Source organism: Podarcis pityusensis (genome assembly GCF_964106645.2).
Source record: "Podarcis pityusensis genome assembly, chromosome: 2".
NCBI classification, from domain to species: domain Eukaryota; kingdom Metazoa; phylum Chordata; class Lepidosauria; order Squamata; family Lacertidae; genus Podarcis; species Podarcis pityusensis.
The window spans coordinates 89,590,287-89,604,651 of NC_138029.1; the positions used below are offsets into that span (position 1 = coordinate 89,590,287).

The following is a 14,365-nucleotide window of genomic DNA, read 5'->3' on the forward strand; positions in this document are numbered from 1 at the left end:
CATGGCTTCTGACAGTCCTGCTTCTGTATGTCCTATTCCTTCAGTCGTTTGTCTTATGCATTGGACAGTCTTCTCACTTCCCAGGGGCACCCCTCACTGCATTACTGTTCCAGGACAGTCCACTCTGCTCTATCAAGAAATTCCTCATCTTGCCCAACAACTCAAGTATGAGTTACAGTATCTCTGCAGGTGTGAGTTTTCTTGGTTCAGGTGTAGTTTTGCACATTCTCAGGCAGAAAGACAAGCATGGCACCGATGTTGCAGGCACTGCAGCAGCTTTCTTGCCATCCATGTCACTTGGTCCTAGATCTTCTATGTGTTCATTTTCATCCTTAGTAAGAAGACAGTATTATTACTAATAATTATTAATTAACTACTGCCAGGTTTTGTTTCATTATTGGAACTGTATTTTATGTTTACATCTCGCCAAAGAAATTATTCTTGCTTATTTGTGCACTGTGGATGGTGTGTGCATTGGGTGGAATCCAGTTGGTCCTTCTAGCACTGTTGTTCCAAAGGAGGCATCTGCTAATGGAGATGGGGAGGCCAGTTTCCTCCCCTCTATTGCAGTCCAGCATCCCCCTCCCTCAAAAGAAAAACCTGTTTTGGGACCCTTCAAAACAAAATTTCAGGGGGAATTGTGGGCTGTAGTGGGGAGAGAAAACATACAAAAATAGTCTCTTCTACTGATCCACTTCTTCCTGGATCAGAAGTCTTTGCACTTGTGCAAATGCACCAATTGGATGTAGCCAAAGGAGGCATCTGCTAATGGAGATGGGGAGGCCAGTTTCCTCCCCTCTATTGCAGTCCAGCATCCCCCTCCCTCAAAAGAAAAACCTGTTTTGGGACCCTTCAAAACAAAATTTCAGGGGATATTGTGGGCTGTAGTGGGGAGAGAAAACATACAAAAATAGTCTCTTCTACTGATCCACTTCTTCCTGGATCAGAAGTCTTTGCACTTGTGCAAATGCACCAATTGGATGTAGCCAATTCATATTCCATACTGATTTGCATTCTGAGTTGTCACACACATAACATGTACATACATTTTTTTACTTCTTCTATTACCCTTTTGTGGCTAAACTGTGCATATAACCTAGCAGTGGAGGGGAAACAAGACTTTATGAAGTTATAAAATATGATTCTACTAAATTGTTAAATCTCACGTGATAAAATATTTCCATTTTTGTTATAGATTGTCACTGATCAGCAAACAGGGCAGAAAATCCAAATAGTAACAGCAGTGGACTCATCAGTCTCCCCAAAGCAGCAGTTTATATTGACTAGTCCAGACGGAACAGGAACAGGGAAAGTGATATTGGCTGCACCTGAGGCTTCTAATACCAAGCAACTTATCTTTACCACCACAGATAACATTGTGCCAGGCAGAATACAGGTAAACACAGCAATTAAATAAGAGTATATGTGTCAGCCATTAAGCAAAGGAAACATTACATAGCTTATTAAAAATAAAATGTTTGTTTCATGGGATGATATATGCAGCGAGTATAAGATGTACACGTGAAACAAAAGTAATCATATTCACCACAATAAATAAATATGAATGCTAAACAAAAATAATTGTTTCTGAGAATGAATTATGTGTTATATGAGGCAGAAGGTATATAGTTTTTCCTGGATTGTTATATATACTGATTCAATGGATATGCTTAATGGTCAGTTATAACATGTCTTGTTACAATCTGATTCATATAAAATTATTTACTGTTGAAGGATTGCTTGTTTTATCTGAAAACAATGTAAGTGCTGCCACAGTTGAGGTGGCTACTGATCAGCTCCTCGCAGGGTTATTTACTTAATGATACAATAATTTATATCCTGCTTCTTCACTCAAAGTGGCTAACAAAATATAAAAACAAACAAAATAATAAAGAAACCATAATTAAAACAAGTTACCAAAAAACTAAGACAAAAAGCAGCTTGAGAGAACAAGAGCAATGAGAGCCAAAACAATAAATAAATAAATTAAATTAAGTAACAAGCAAGTCAAAGTTTTGAATAGACATCTTCAAAATACTGGCAGAATGCAAATGGGATGTTATTTTGGGGCAGGGAATTCCAGGTGCTGCCACAGAGAAAACTCTTGTACATTGTCACAGAACAGCTGGTCTTAAAGGATAGGGTAATTCACATGGAAGAGTGGGTGTTTCAGGTAGTTTGATTCTAAACTGTTTAGAGCTTTAAGGATAACTGGCACCTTGAATTGTACTCAGAAATGAAGGGGCAGCCGGGGCAGCTGATATAGCAAGACACCAGTTTGCCCCGTGAATATTTTATTGGCAGCATTCAGCACCAATTGAATTGAATTGGATTTTTCAAAGGTAGCTCCATATAGAGCATGTTACAGTAGTCCAGTCAATATGCGACTAATGCATGTTGGACCAATGGTAGGTCTGACTGCACCAGTAATGGGCACAGCTGGCACACCAGTTGAAGCTGCACACAAAAGTACTGCAGGCCACTTGAACATATTGTAACAAGACCAGATCCAGAAGTACTCCTAGGCCACAAGCCTGATCTTAAGAGGAGTGCATCCTGTCCATAATAGACTGATATTTTATCCCTATTCTAGTAGGCCTACTGGCTGTTAGTACCTCTGCCTTGTCCAGATTTAACTTCAGGCTAGTCAGTCCATCACTGACTCCAAACACCAATTCAGCAGCTCTCCAGAAGGAGATGGCAATAAGATATAGAACTGAGTTATAAAAATTGCCTCCAGAAGATTGCCTCAAGGGCATGCTAGTCTGCAAGACTTTTGGCTTGAGTAGGAATGTATGGAGCAAGCCTGCCATATGATGCCAGCCAGAAAACATTTAGTTGTTGAGCTGCCACTAATGTGATTTTTCTCTTTCCATTGGCCTGTTGTTAATCCAATATAAGGTTTTTCACGTTGTCTTGAAACCACTCCTGAACTTCTGTATCCTTTCCCCCTTTTTTCTCACTGCATTCCTATTTGTCCATTTCATTATTTTTTAAATCTCAATTTAGTTACTCACTGCTGCTACTTCTGCATGGAATATCTCCCTTTCCAGAGTCTCCATACTTCCCCCCTTTCTTTCCTTGCAAAGTACCTAAAATCCTGTCATTACTTTCACTTGTCTTCTATGTTAACTTGAATGGGACTTCTTCTGATACAACTATGTTTAAAATATTTAGGCAGCTCCTTTTTCATTTAATTTGAGATGGAGAGTGGCACTGTAAGCCTTCTAAATATTTCATTTTAGATTGTGACTGACTCTGCCTCTGTGGAACGTTTGTTGGCTAAAACTGATGTCCAGCGACCCCAAGTAGTAGAATATTGTGTTGTCTGTGGAGACAAGGCATCAGGTATGTTCTGTAGGAGAATTATTAGATGTGGTGCAAGAAATTGACTGTGCTCACTGATGTCAAAAATGGCACTTGTGGATTGTTAAACAGATGAATTTGATTCTAGAACATTGTTCTGGCAAAACAGCTCAAGCTAGATATTGCCCAGCAGAGTATAGTTCTATTCCACTTTCTCCTGAGAGTAAGTAGCAATATTATGAGGGCCTGGAGAAGAATAAGCTGCTACATGGCATAGGTGGTGTTGAGGAAGCTTCTGATTGATGACATGAATTGCCTGGCCACATTTGGGTCTGCCTGGCATAGCAGCTTAACAACAGATGGAAGTTTAAAATCAACCCCTAAGAGCTGTTATACATCTTGATCCTTATGCAAGCAAAACTCAAGCTTACAATCCAAATATACAACTCTCAGAAAATACAGTATTTATCACCATCAGGGTAAGCCTGGGGATTATTTCAAATATAGTTTGCTCAACTACAGTCATACCTCAGGTTGAAGTAGCTTCGGGATGAATATTTTCAGGTTGCGCTCCATGGCAACCCGGAAGTAACGGAGCACGTTACTTCCGGGTTTTGCCGCTCGCGCATGCGCAGATGCTCAAAATGATGTCACGCGCATGCACAGAAGAAGCGAAACACAGACGCGCAGTCGTGTGTTACGTTCATTTCAGGATGCGAATGGGGCTCTGGAACAGATCCTGTTTGCATCCAGAGGTACCACTGTACTTTAACTTGAAATTCTAGTATTTTGACGCTCCTACATACATCACACCAGTTAGCAACAGAAACACAATAACAAGGCCATTCTTGTTTCCTGAGCTGAATGAAAGCATAGTTAGCATTTTCTGCTTTCTGAATATCTGTGGATAGATAAAGGTAAAGGTACCCCTGCCCGTACGGGCCAGTCGTGTCCGACTCTAGGGTTGCGTGCTCATCTCGCTCTAGTGGCCGTGAGCCGGCGCCGTCCGAAGACACTTCCGGGTCATGTGGCCAGCGTGACGAAGCTGCAGCTGGCGAGCCAGCACCAGCGCAGCACACGGAAACACCGTTTACCTTCCCTATTTATCTACTTGCACTTAAGAGTGCTTTCGAACTGCTAGGTGGGCAGGAGCTGGGACCGAACGACGGGAGCTCACCCCTTCGTGGGGATTCGAACTGCCGACCATACGATCGGCAAGTCCTAGACACTGAGGTTTTACCCACAGCGCCACCCGCATCCCTTACTGTGGATAGATACATAAATTCAAAATCTGGCATAGGGCTAAGTTTTCATTTTTTTTAATGCAGATTTCAGCATTAATGCCACTTCAGCTGTCCACCTTGTTTTAGTCAACTCATTGCTGCCTAACAATCATAGGAGGGACATTGTTTGAAGAAACAGCACCAAAAACTCATGCCAGACAGCATTATCCCCCTAAGAGAAGTTTTCTCTTATTAATGGTTAATTTGTGCCATGCAACATGAGGACTCCTAATGCTGCCAAAAAATCAGGAGCGGCCAACATGGTGAGGTGGTGCTGTGCAGGCATTCACCCAACAGCAGCATCACTGCTCTTTACCTAGACAGGGGTGAAAGGTCACTGGCAAGGTCAAGACTTCTTGGATGTATCAGTGCACCTGTGCAGCCCCAACGTGACCCACCACTCTGCCCCACCCTTTAGGGTTGCTGCCATCAAGGGGCGCTGTGGCCCCTTTCTGCCATGTCAGCCACTCCTGCACAAAATTCAGTGGCTAAATTGCTGACTGGGAGCCAGACAAATGCAGCATACATCATGCCAATCTTAAAGCCCTGATCTGTTTCTGGTCACAGTTGAAAATATTGATGTAACCTTTAAGGTTATATGGTGAAGACTTTTTGCTTACAAGAAACCCACAGCTTATTAACTATAAATGCCTCAAATGTGGGACCAGGGTACTTTAAGGACCTGTTTCTCCCACATGAATCTGCCTCAATGTTACGATCATCCTCAGAGGCCCCTTTTCAAGTCTTCCACCCTGGCAAGGAGATTGGACTTATAGCTGTGGTGCTCTGATCCACTTGGTACTGAGTCTGATGTGTTTCATTTGCCCATGATTTAGATTATGAGTTAAGCTGGCCCTACACTGGCATACATTTAACTGTTCTGTGTTTTCTACTTTTAAACCTTGTTTTATTGTGTTTTGAATGCTGTTAGTTGGTCTGCCTTCAGGCTGAAAAGCTGGATAAAAAATATTCTAAATAAAATAAATGCTATGAGTAACCATTTTAGAACCATACTAGTACATCACTGATGGGTTTAAGCACAAAATACACCCCAGTCTAACTAACAGAATAGCATGATACTTGTGTGTCTATGTGTGAAACCTGAAAATGCATGCAAATACTTGACGATTTTCTTCTGATTGGAATACAATGCATATTAAAAATGTGAAAAAACTGAAAAGCAAACCACAGCAACATCTGAACAAAGTACCCTGCATATTATAAAAATAGTTCTAAAATCCATCTTCCTGTCACATTAGTTGTATATTCTTAATTTCTGGCTTTTTTTAGGTCGTCACTATGGTGCTATCAGTTGTGAAGGATGCAAAGGCTTCTTTAAAAGGAGTGTGAGGAAAAATCTGACCTATAGTTGCCGTAGCAACCAGGACTGTATCATCAATAAACACCATCGGAATCGCTGCCAGTTTTGTCGGCTAAAAAAATGCCTTGAGATGGGAATGAAAATGGAATGTGAGTCTAAAATACACAGAGTGGTTCTTTGTCTATCAAGTGATAGATATGCATAGACAAACAGCCTGTTCTGTCAAGTATAGTTTAGAGGCTTGTGGGTAAAATCAATTTCTATTGTTCTTTTTTAAAATTTTATTATCCAAAATCAAAATTTATTTAATGTTTTATATTCTAAGCCATAGTTTTTGGATCATTTGCATTGTGAATGTTAGAAATAAGCATTAAATGACTTAAAATGTTTTTGTTACTTCAACCATGTAGCAGCAGTGGTTGAGGTTTGATAAAATTCCAATTACATTACAAAAATAGCTAAGATGCTATTCATAGTGAAAGGTGTATCTAAAGGTCAGATACCTTGAAAAATGGCAGTATGATAAGAAATAAGAAAACACAGGGCATGTTGTTAAGAAGCCACAGGGCATGAGATCCAGTAGCCTGACAGTACAACTAGGCAGAACATTGGAACACTACTAAGTAAGATGGCATGGCTTGACAGTGATGAGTAATGTCTAGGATGGACATGAAAGTTACACGATGGTAGAAGCAATGAGGTCACTCTTTACTGAATAGAAGCTGCTTTGTAGGTATCTATTATGCTTAATAATGCTGCCATGTCTGCAGGTATCCAGTCCTGGTTTAGGTATGATTCATAGTGCCAGAGTGCACGGAAACGCCGTTTACCTTCCCACCACAGTGGTACCTATTTATCTGCTTGCACTGGCGTGCTTTCGAACTGCTAGGTTGGCAGAACTACTAGCTGGGGCAGAGCAACGGGAGTACACCCCGTTGCACAGATTTGAACCGCCAACCTTCCAATCAGCAAGCTCAAGAGGCTCAGTGGTTTAGACCACAGTGCCACCAGTAATCAGCCATCTCCACATTTCTGAGATTGAACTATTGGATAGAACTATTGGGTAGAACTGGAACTGGTGCAAAGCATTCACTTTCACTGAACCAAATTGAGCTAAGACTACACAAGCTAAAGTCTTGCTTTAAGAATTTACATGTTTTACAAGTCTTTGAATGAATGATTTACTTTTAAAGCTCTGTATCTTTATGTGATTTAGCTGTACAGAGTGAAAGGAAGCCATTTGATGTGCAACGTGAGAAGCCAACGAACTGTGCTGCTTCAACAGAAAAAATCTATATCAGAAAGGACTTGAGAAGTCCTCTAATAGCAACCCCAACTTTTGTAGCAGATAAAGATGGGGCTAGGTATGTGACAAATGAATCTTACTGAGGTGTATGTAATTCTGAGCTCTTTCAAAATCACAGAAATAGAAGATAGCATTTAAAACGTGACTCAATTGGTTTCTAATTAGTCCCTAGTTTTGAGATGGTTCTTTCTTGTGAGTTCAAATGCTATTGTAATGTATCAGTATGGAACTTCCCATACTTACTTGGATGCTACCTGTTTTAAGTCATGATGTTAATAAGAAAATATAGCTTCTTAATCTTATTATAAAGGACACAGTACAGCTTAATGTATGACAGAACCTTGCCTCAAAGGATTTGTACTGTTCAGGCGGAAATGAGGCTGTGATATTGTAAACTCCCTGAGACAAAAACTTGTCATGTGCTCATCTCTGTTGTATCATGCAAAATGAAAGGGCCTCTTTCTTTCACAGAAGGCGTTGTGATCCAGCAAAGGCTCTTGCTGGAGCAAGTGGGGAAGTGATTTTTACTGAATTTCCTCTTCCTTCTGCATTCTCCCTCCCAAGTAGCCACTCACCCTGTTCCAGAAAGATCCCCTAAACTTCTAGTCCACATTCGGGGGCGGGGGGGGGGGGAGCGGCATACAAGGTAGAGGATAAATTGGTAAAAATCGTTCTACTCCTTCCCAGCAATGTGGCCATTGCATGAGTGGAGTTCTGCTTACAGGATATCTGGGTCCAAGTCCTAAAGTGTTTACCTGTCTATAGGAGAATAGCCAATATTCACATTTTAAATCAGAGGTGACTAACCTGTGGCCCTCAAGATGTTGTTGCATGACAACTCCAGTCATCCCTGGCTGGGGCTGACAGGAATTGGCTTCTAACAATATCTGGAGTGCCATGGATTAGCTATCCTGCTTTCAAACTTGAAGATACTTTGATAGAGAAATCTATCAAAACCGAAAGGCATGCCACTACTTTTAATTATCTGAAAGGGAAATGGTGTGGTTCTTTAATAATAGATTATTACTCATGCTCCCCTTTTTTGAACAGATCAGCTGGCCTTCTTGATTCAGGGATGCTTGTGAATATTCAGCAGCCGCTAATAAGAGAAGATGGTACAGTTCTCCTGGCTACAGATTCCAAGGTATCTTCCGTAGATTTCACTGTACAGTCCATACGTTGTTGCTTGAATAAGGTGCTTTCTGTGCCGATATATATGAATACATCATTCCTCACAAGGAGCACAGCTCAGTAAAACTATTGAAGGATGATTGTGTGAAGTAGAGCATATCCCAGCAATGAAGAAAAAAGACTTGGCTCAATCAACTGGCCAATTTATATTTTGTTTATTTTTTTCTTTTTTCTTTTTCAATGTAGTTTTAAATTTTCTCTCCATTGCCATGTTGGGAAAGTGGCATATTGGTTTTAATAAATAAGTTTACTTAACACGTATTCTTTACATATATATATATATATATATATATATATATATATATATATCTTTTGTAGGCTGAGACAAGCCAGGGTGCCTTGGGGACGCTAGCAAATGTTGTAACTTCACTTGCCAGTCTCAACGAGTCGCTTAATAATGGAGACACTTCTGAAATTCCACAAGAAGACCAATCTGCAAGTGAGATCACTCGGTAGGTACTTCATATTAAAAACCTACTTATCTCCCAGGCCATTATATGTAGTTAGTTAACTGAATAAACTAGAGCAGCAGCATGCCAGGCTATGGATATAAGGCAATGCCTTATATTAAAGCATCACTGTCAAGTTCTATATTTAGATTCTGTCATCAACCTGCATAACTTTAATTACTCTGTTTAGCATTTCAGGGAATGGGTTATAAATAGCAAGATAACAGAATGCTGCTGTGAAGATACTATGATAGTGAAGGGATTTTCTATTAAACTATTTATAATTTGATGTTTTCTAGTCATGGGATTCTACTACAGAGACTCTCTTTAAGTTTGTAATGGATACAAGTGTGACCTAGAACAAAAACTTTCAGTGTGGAATGCTTCTATTCAGAGTTCCAGCCATTTTGTTTCATTTCATTCACTAACAATGTTCAGTCTTTTCTTGGATTGTCTGGAAAGTGGGGGTGGGGAATTCAGCCCTTGGAGTTCTTATACCTCCCTTTTGTGTGTAGAAGTTGCCATTTTGGTAACGAAAGGATAAGTACTCAGTGGCCTGGTTCACATGTCACAGTAAGCCAAACTATGGGTTACCAGGACCACACCAAAAATAAAACTGACATCATAATGCCATTATACAAATCTGTGGTGTGACCTCACTTGGAATACTGTGTACCGTTCTAGTTGACTCAAAAAGGGTATTGTGAAATTGGAAAAGGTTCAGAAAAGGACACACTTGAACCTTGTGGGGATCCTATGAAGTTGAACATTGGAAGATTCAGAACAGTTAAAAGAATTACTTCTTCACACAGCACATAGTTCAACTCTGGAACTCGCTCCCCAGGAGGCAGTGATGACCACCAACCTATGTGGCTGTAAAAACGAATTAGACAGGAGGAGAGGGATTATCAATGGCCACTATCAGTGATGGCTATATTTGGCCTCCAAAACTGGAGGCAGTAGTGCTTCTGAAAACTGGTTGCTGGAAGCAACAGGAAGGGATAATGCTCTTGTGCTTGAATCCTTCTTTCCCACAGGCATTTGCCCACTAGATGGGTCGTTGCCTGATCCAGCTGGCTCTTCTTATGTTCTTATGTGGGCTCCTGAAGAGGAACTTGCAGCTGCTTTGCTCCTTCCTGGACTTTTTTATTGCTGCACTGAGCTAAGCCAACCTGTGGCTTGCTGTGTTGCCTGAATAAATCTTGACTATAGTTCTTCAGTAGTGTGGAAACAGCTTGACCATGAGCGTATATTCAGACAACACATTAAGCCAACCTTTGGTTCAGCTCGGCACCGCAAAAGAATAATAAAAACAAACAAACAGGAAGGAGAAATGCAGCTGCAAGTTTCTCTTTGGGAACCCACACATTTGCACAGCCCTGGTAACTATAGTTTGGCTCACCATGCATGACATGTTAAGCAGGCCAGATAATTAATTCACTATTGATACATATGTATCTGTGTACAGAAGTATAAGTGACATTATGTTTTAATAGACTTACTCTTCTTTGCAGTGCATTTGATACTTTGGCTAAAGCACTTAACACCACAGATGGAGCAACAGCTCAGAATCTGGCAGATGGGATGGATCCTACAGGTGGTGGGAACATTCATGTAATCAGTAGGGATCAGTCTACGCCAATCATTGAAGTTGAAGGACCCCTCCTTACAGATACTCATGTGACATTTAAGGTGTGTGTGTTCCCTTAATTTATTTGGGCAAATATGCCAAGAAGCTCTAAAAAAAAAACCACAATGACTTTTAACAAGCAAAAATAAGTCAGTGAACATCATCTTCACTTCCCATGCTGTCTGTTTTCCTTGAGAGTTAACTATTTCATTGGAATCTCTTCAGCTGATGCCCATATTACAACTTATAAAGGAGGGAGCAATGGGTTACCCCTTAAACCCCAATGGTAAATTAAATACATGTGACCACACATGCTTTCTGGCAGCTACTGATGTTTTTTGATTGAAAAAATTCTCCAGCTTCGTAAAATTTGAGAGCAGGACACATTACTTGACTATAAAATGGAAGAGTTTTGTGACTATGTACCAAATGCCACACATCTGTAAAATACAAAAATGAATTCACAATATATGTGTAAATTTCAGACTTTTCAAATTGCTAATAGTTTTATGCATTGTACCTGAGTTACTCTATATTCACAGTCTTGAAGTGTTATCCCTAACTGTATTGCAGACCCTAATTTAAATTCAAACCAATTCTTTCTGAATACAAAGTGTGGCTTCATTTGAGCTGTCATTTTAATGGGGCAGACTTTGTATTAAGATAGCTGGATTAAACTGTTACAGAGTTTGAATGTTTAAAGAATTAACACTATAACTTATAAAGGCATATGGTATATTTATGGTCCCATAATAAAAGGCTCTGAACATGTTCTGTATCCAAAACGCATCTATTAATGATTTTTGAAAGAATTGATGAAAATGGGCTTTTATACATGTACATTTCTGTTCTCTTACAGTTAACCATGCCAAGCCCAATGCCAGAGTATCTGAATGTGCATTACATTTGTGAGTCAGCATCCCGCTTACTTTTTCTTTCCATGCACTGGGCTAGATCCATACCTGCTTTTCAAGCACTAGGGTGAGCAGATGATTTCTTTTTAATTTTTTACATAAGGAATTGGAGGGATCTTCTCAATCTAAACTAGCTGTGAAGAATGAAATTATCACACATCAAATGACGCCTCACTCTTCCACCTGTCAGACTCTTGACTCTTCCATGTCCCCACTTAGTTCTCACTAGACTCAACTCAATCTTTTCCATCTCCTTATATATCCCAGTCTCTATTTCCCCTCCATACCCAAAGCCTTTCCAACATCCCATATTCCTTTCACCCTTATTTTGTTATTGGTGCACATGCTTCTGGGTTATGAAGCTGGCTTGCTGAAACTAATTATTTGTTAAACTACAACCCCAAATTCAGATGCAACAATATACAGAGCTGAAGGAAAAGCTAAATAAAGGTTTCCAGTGACCTCCTGGAAAAAAGAGAGGAGGGGAAAGTGCAATCCCTATGAGGCTAGGTTCATGAACACTGTGCTAATCCAAGGTTGCCAATATTTTTATACCCATGGGTACATTTGGATTTCTGAGCAAGTGCTGGGGGTGCCACCCCTCCTAATCACACACAGACGAGAAAGAAAGTACCTGTATGCACACTTTAGAATTGACCTGAACCTTGGAAAGCTCATAGAGATGAAAGAGGAAGTGGAAATATGCAAGTTCCTCATTCAGCCCTCTTCAAGGAAGAAGAGGTAACAACCCTCACCATCTCATGACCAAGGGGACAGTGAATGGGAGGTGGGGGCTCAGAAGCTTCTCAGGGACCAAGGAAGACCTCCTGGGCACCACATTAGCGGCCTCTTGTGTAAACCATGGTTTAGTGTGAAATCCTAATGCGGCTATCAATTTCAGTTAAACCATCAGAAAATCTTACACAGATCCTATTGTGTATTTTGCTAGACTATTTTATGTCTGTTGTGGGAGGGAGCTTAAGCAGTTCAAAGTAACCAGCACTTTTCTTTCTGTAATCAAGATTCTACTGACTTTTTATTGTGTTTTGAAGATTTCTGTAGAACTTGGGAACATTTTGGCACAGGCTATGAAGTAGTGTATTGCATAACTGCTGATATTCTGTTTGTCAGATATTTTGCCTGTGACTTCTTTTCTCCCTCTCTTGATTCTGTGGTTTTTTCTTAACTGTAAGTTCGTATGTAACATTACATTTTCTGTGTTGCTATTCAGCATGGAGACTACCAAGATGGGGGTAGGATCTCAAAAAATGTTTGGAATGAGGGGAGCAAGCAAGGGACTTTGTAAGCAGCGGCCATATTGTCCATTTTTCAGGACAATTTTTCTTCCAGCTGTAACTGTTTTTTGAATGGGAACATTTGCCCTCCTACAAGCTAACACAAATCCCACCATTCTTTTCAGCATAGCAACACGAGCCAGTCAAACATTGCATGTAATACTGTTGCATAAAATAAACTTACCTACAATAAAATCCTAATGGAGCCAATGTGAGAGCCAGTGTGGTGTAGTGGTTAAGAGCGATAGACCCGTAATCTGGGGAACCGGGTTTGCGTCTCCGCTCCTCCACATGCAGCTGCTGGGTGACCTTGGGCCAGTCACACTTCTCTGAAGTCTCTCAGCCCCACTCACCTCACACAGTATTTGTTGTGGGGGAGAAAGGGAAAGGAGAATGTTAGCCGCTTTGAGACTCCTTCGGGTAGTGATAAAGCGGGATATCAAATCCAAACTCTTCTTCTTCTAATGTTCAGTAGTTACAAAAAAGAATTATAATCTATGCAGAAAAATGATACTGATAAATCTTACTATATTTATTTGCCTTTGCACCTTTAGGCAGGACTGTAATACAAGCCTCGTGCGTGCATGCTGGAATGAACTGTTTACTTTAGGCCTTGCACAATGTGCACAGGTGATGAGCTTGTCAACTATTCTGGCAGCCATTGTCAACCATCTACAGAATAGCATACAGGAAGGTATGTGTGGCTATTTTTTAAAGCTGTGATTCTAAGCACAGTTAACAAGTTGTAATCATGGCATTAGGACTTGCCTTCCAAGTATATGTGTATAGAATCTAGGGGCTAAAAGCATCTGTTGGGTGGGAATAAAAATTTTACTAAGTTGTTTCTAGAAAAAATGTTTCACCAACAACAAGGCATGGATCACACATGTTGGGTCGTACATTCAGCTGCTACATAGTGGTTGATGAGGAAACCTTGCCCACTCAGCAAGGCAGAGGGGAATACACCAACCACTGTAATATTTATTCTCTTGTGCACATATTTGTTTTCTGTCATAAAGGTTTCCTTGAAGAATTTACTGATTTTCATAGTAGATTTATGAAACCAAATCAAATAGTTCTTCAGAAAAACACAAGAGTCCTTTGGCTTTTTTGTGTTTATTTTTAAAATTATAGGCAGAAGTTTAAATGGAGCTCTAAATGTGGAACAATGATTGTAGCCTATTTAATAGGCACTTGACAGTAACAATTACTGTATGAAAGCCAATGAATAGCCACTTAACTGCACTAGAAAAACTATCTAAGAAACAACAGTGTCATGCATGAATTTTGGCTTAATTCTTTCCAAAGAGAATAGGTACCAGTTGGAGAGTACCTACTGGATGTAGAGATTCTGAACTGTGGAATACCTTACATGGTTTGCAAAAAAAAAAGGTCAATGTTTAGTAATAAACATGAGTAAAATGTACATCTGGAATTCCATACCTTTCTGTTCTTGCCTACTTTCGTTTCTGGATATAGCAGAGTCTGTCCCAAGAATGCTGCCTTTGCCCAGCAGATAACAGAAATATCAGTTGTTGTACAAAAACCATCTACTAGAACCGTAATACTATATTACTAAGTTGCAGGCTCATGTATCTACAGGAGAACTTTTTAGTATGATGGGTTTGGTTTTGGCTGTCTTGTTGTGCTTGTTATGGGTCTAGAAAAAT

The 14,365-nt window shown here is 40.1% G+C and overlaps 1 protein-coding gene across 5 annotated transcripts in view; it reads left to right on the plus strand.

Annotated features, from left to right (window-relative positions):
• The window catches only part of NR2C2 (nuclear receptor subfamily 2 group C member 2), a 52,511-nt gene that overhangs the window by 25,419 nt on the left and 12,727 nt on the right, over positions 1 to 14,365 (plus strand). For 4 of the 5 annotated variants that reach the window (XM_080995531.1, XM_080995534.1, XM_080995532.1 and 1 more), the window contains 9 exons: positions 1,196 to 1,396; positions 3,246 to 3,348; positions 5,880 to 6,059; positions 7,127 to 7,274; positions 8,267 to 8,360; positions 8,726 to 8,859; positions 10,371 to 10,548; positions 11,346 to 11,467; positions 13,250 to 13,389. In XM_080995531.1, the coding sequence (XP_080851657.1) occupies positions 1,196 to 1,396; positions 3,246 to 3,348; positions 5,880 to 6,059; positions 7,127 to 7,274; positions 8,267 to 8,360; positions 8,726 to 8,859; positions 10,371 to 10,548; positions 11,346 to 11,467; positions 13,250 to 13,389 (1,300 nt within the window). The remainder of the gene's footprint in view (positions 1 to 1,195; positions 1,397 to 3,245; positions 3,349 to 5,879; positions 6,060 to 7,126; positions 7,275 to 8,266; positions 8,361 to 8,725; positions 8,860 to 10,370; positions 10,549 to 11,345; positions 11,468 to 13,249; positions 13,390 to 14,365) is intronic. The other variant, XM_080995533.1, reaches the window with a different exon arrangement.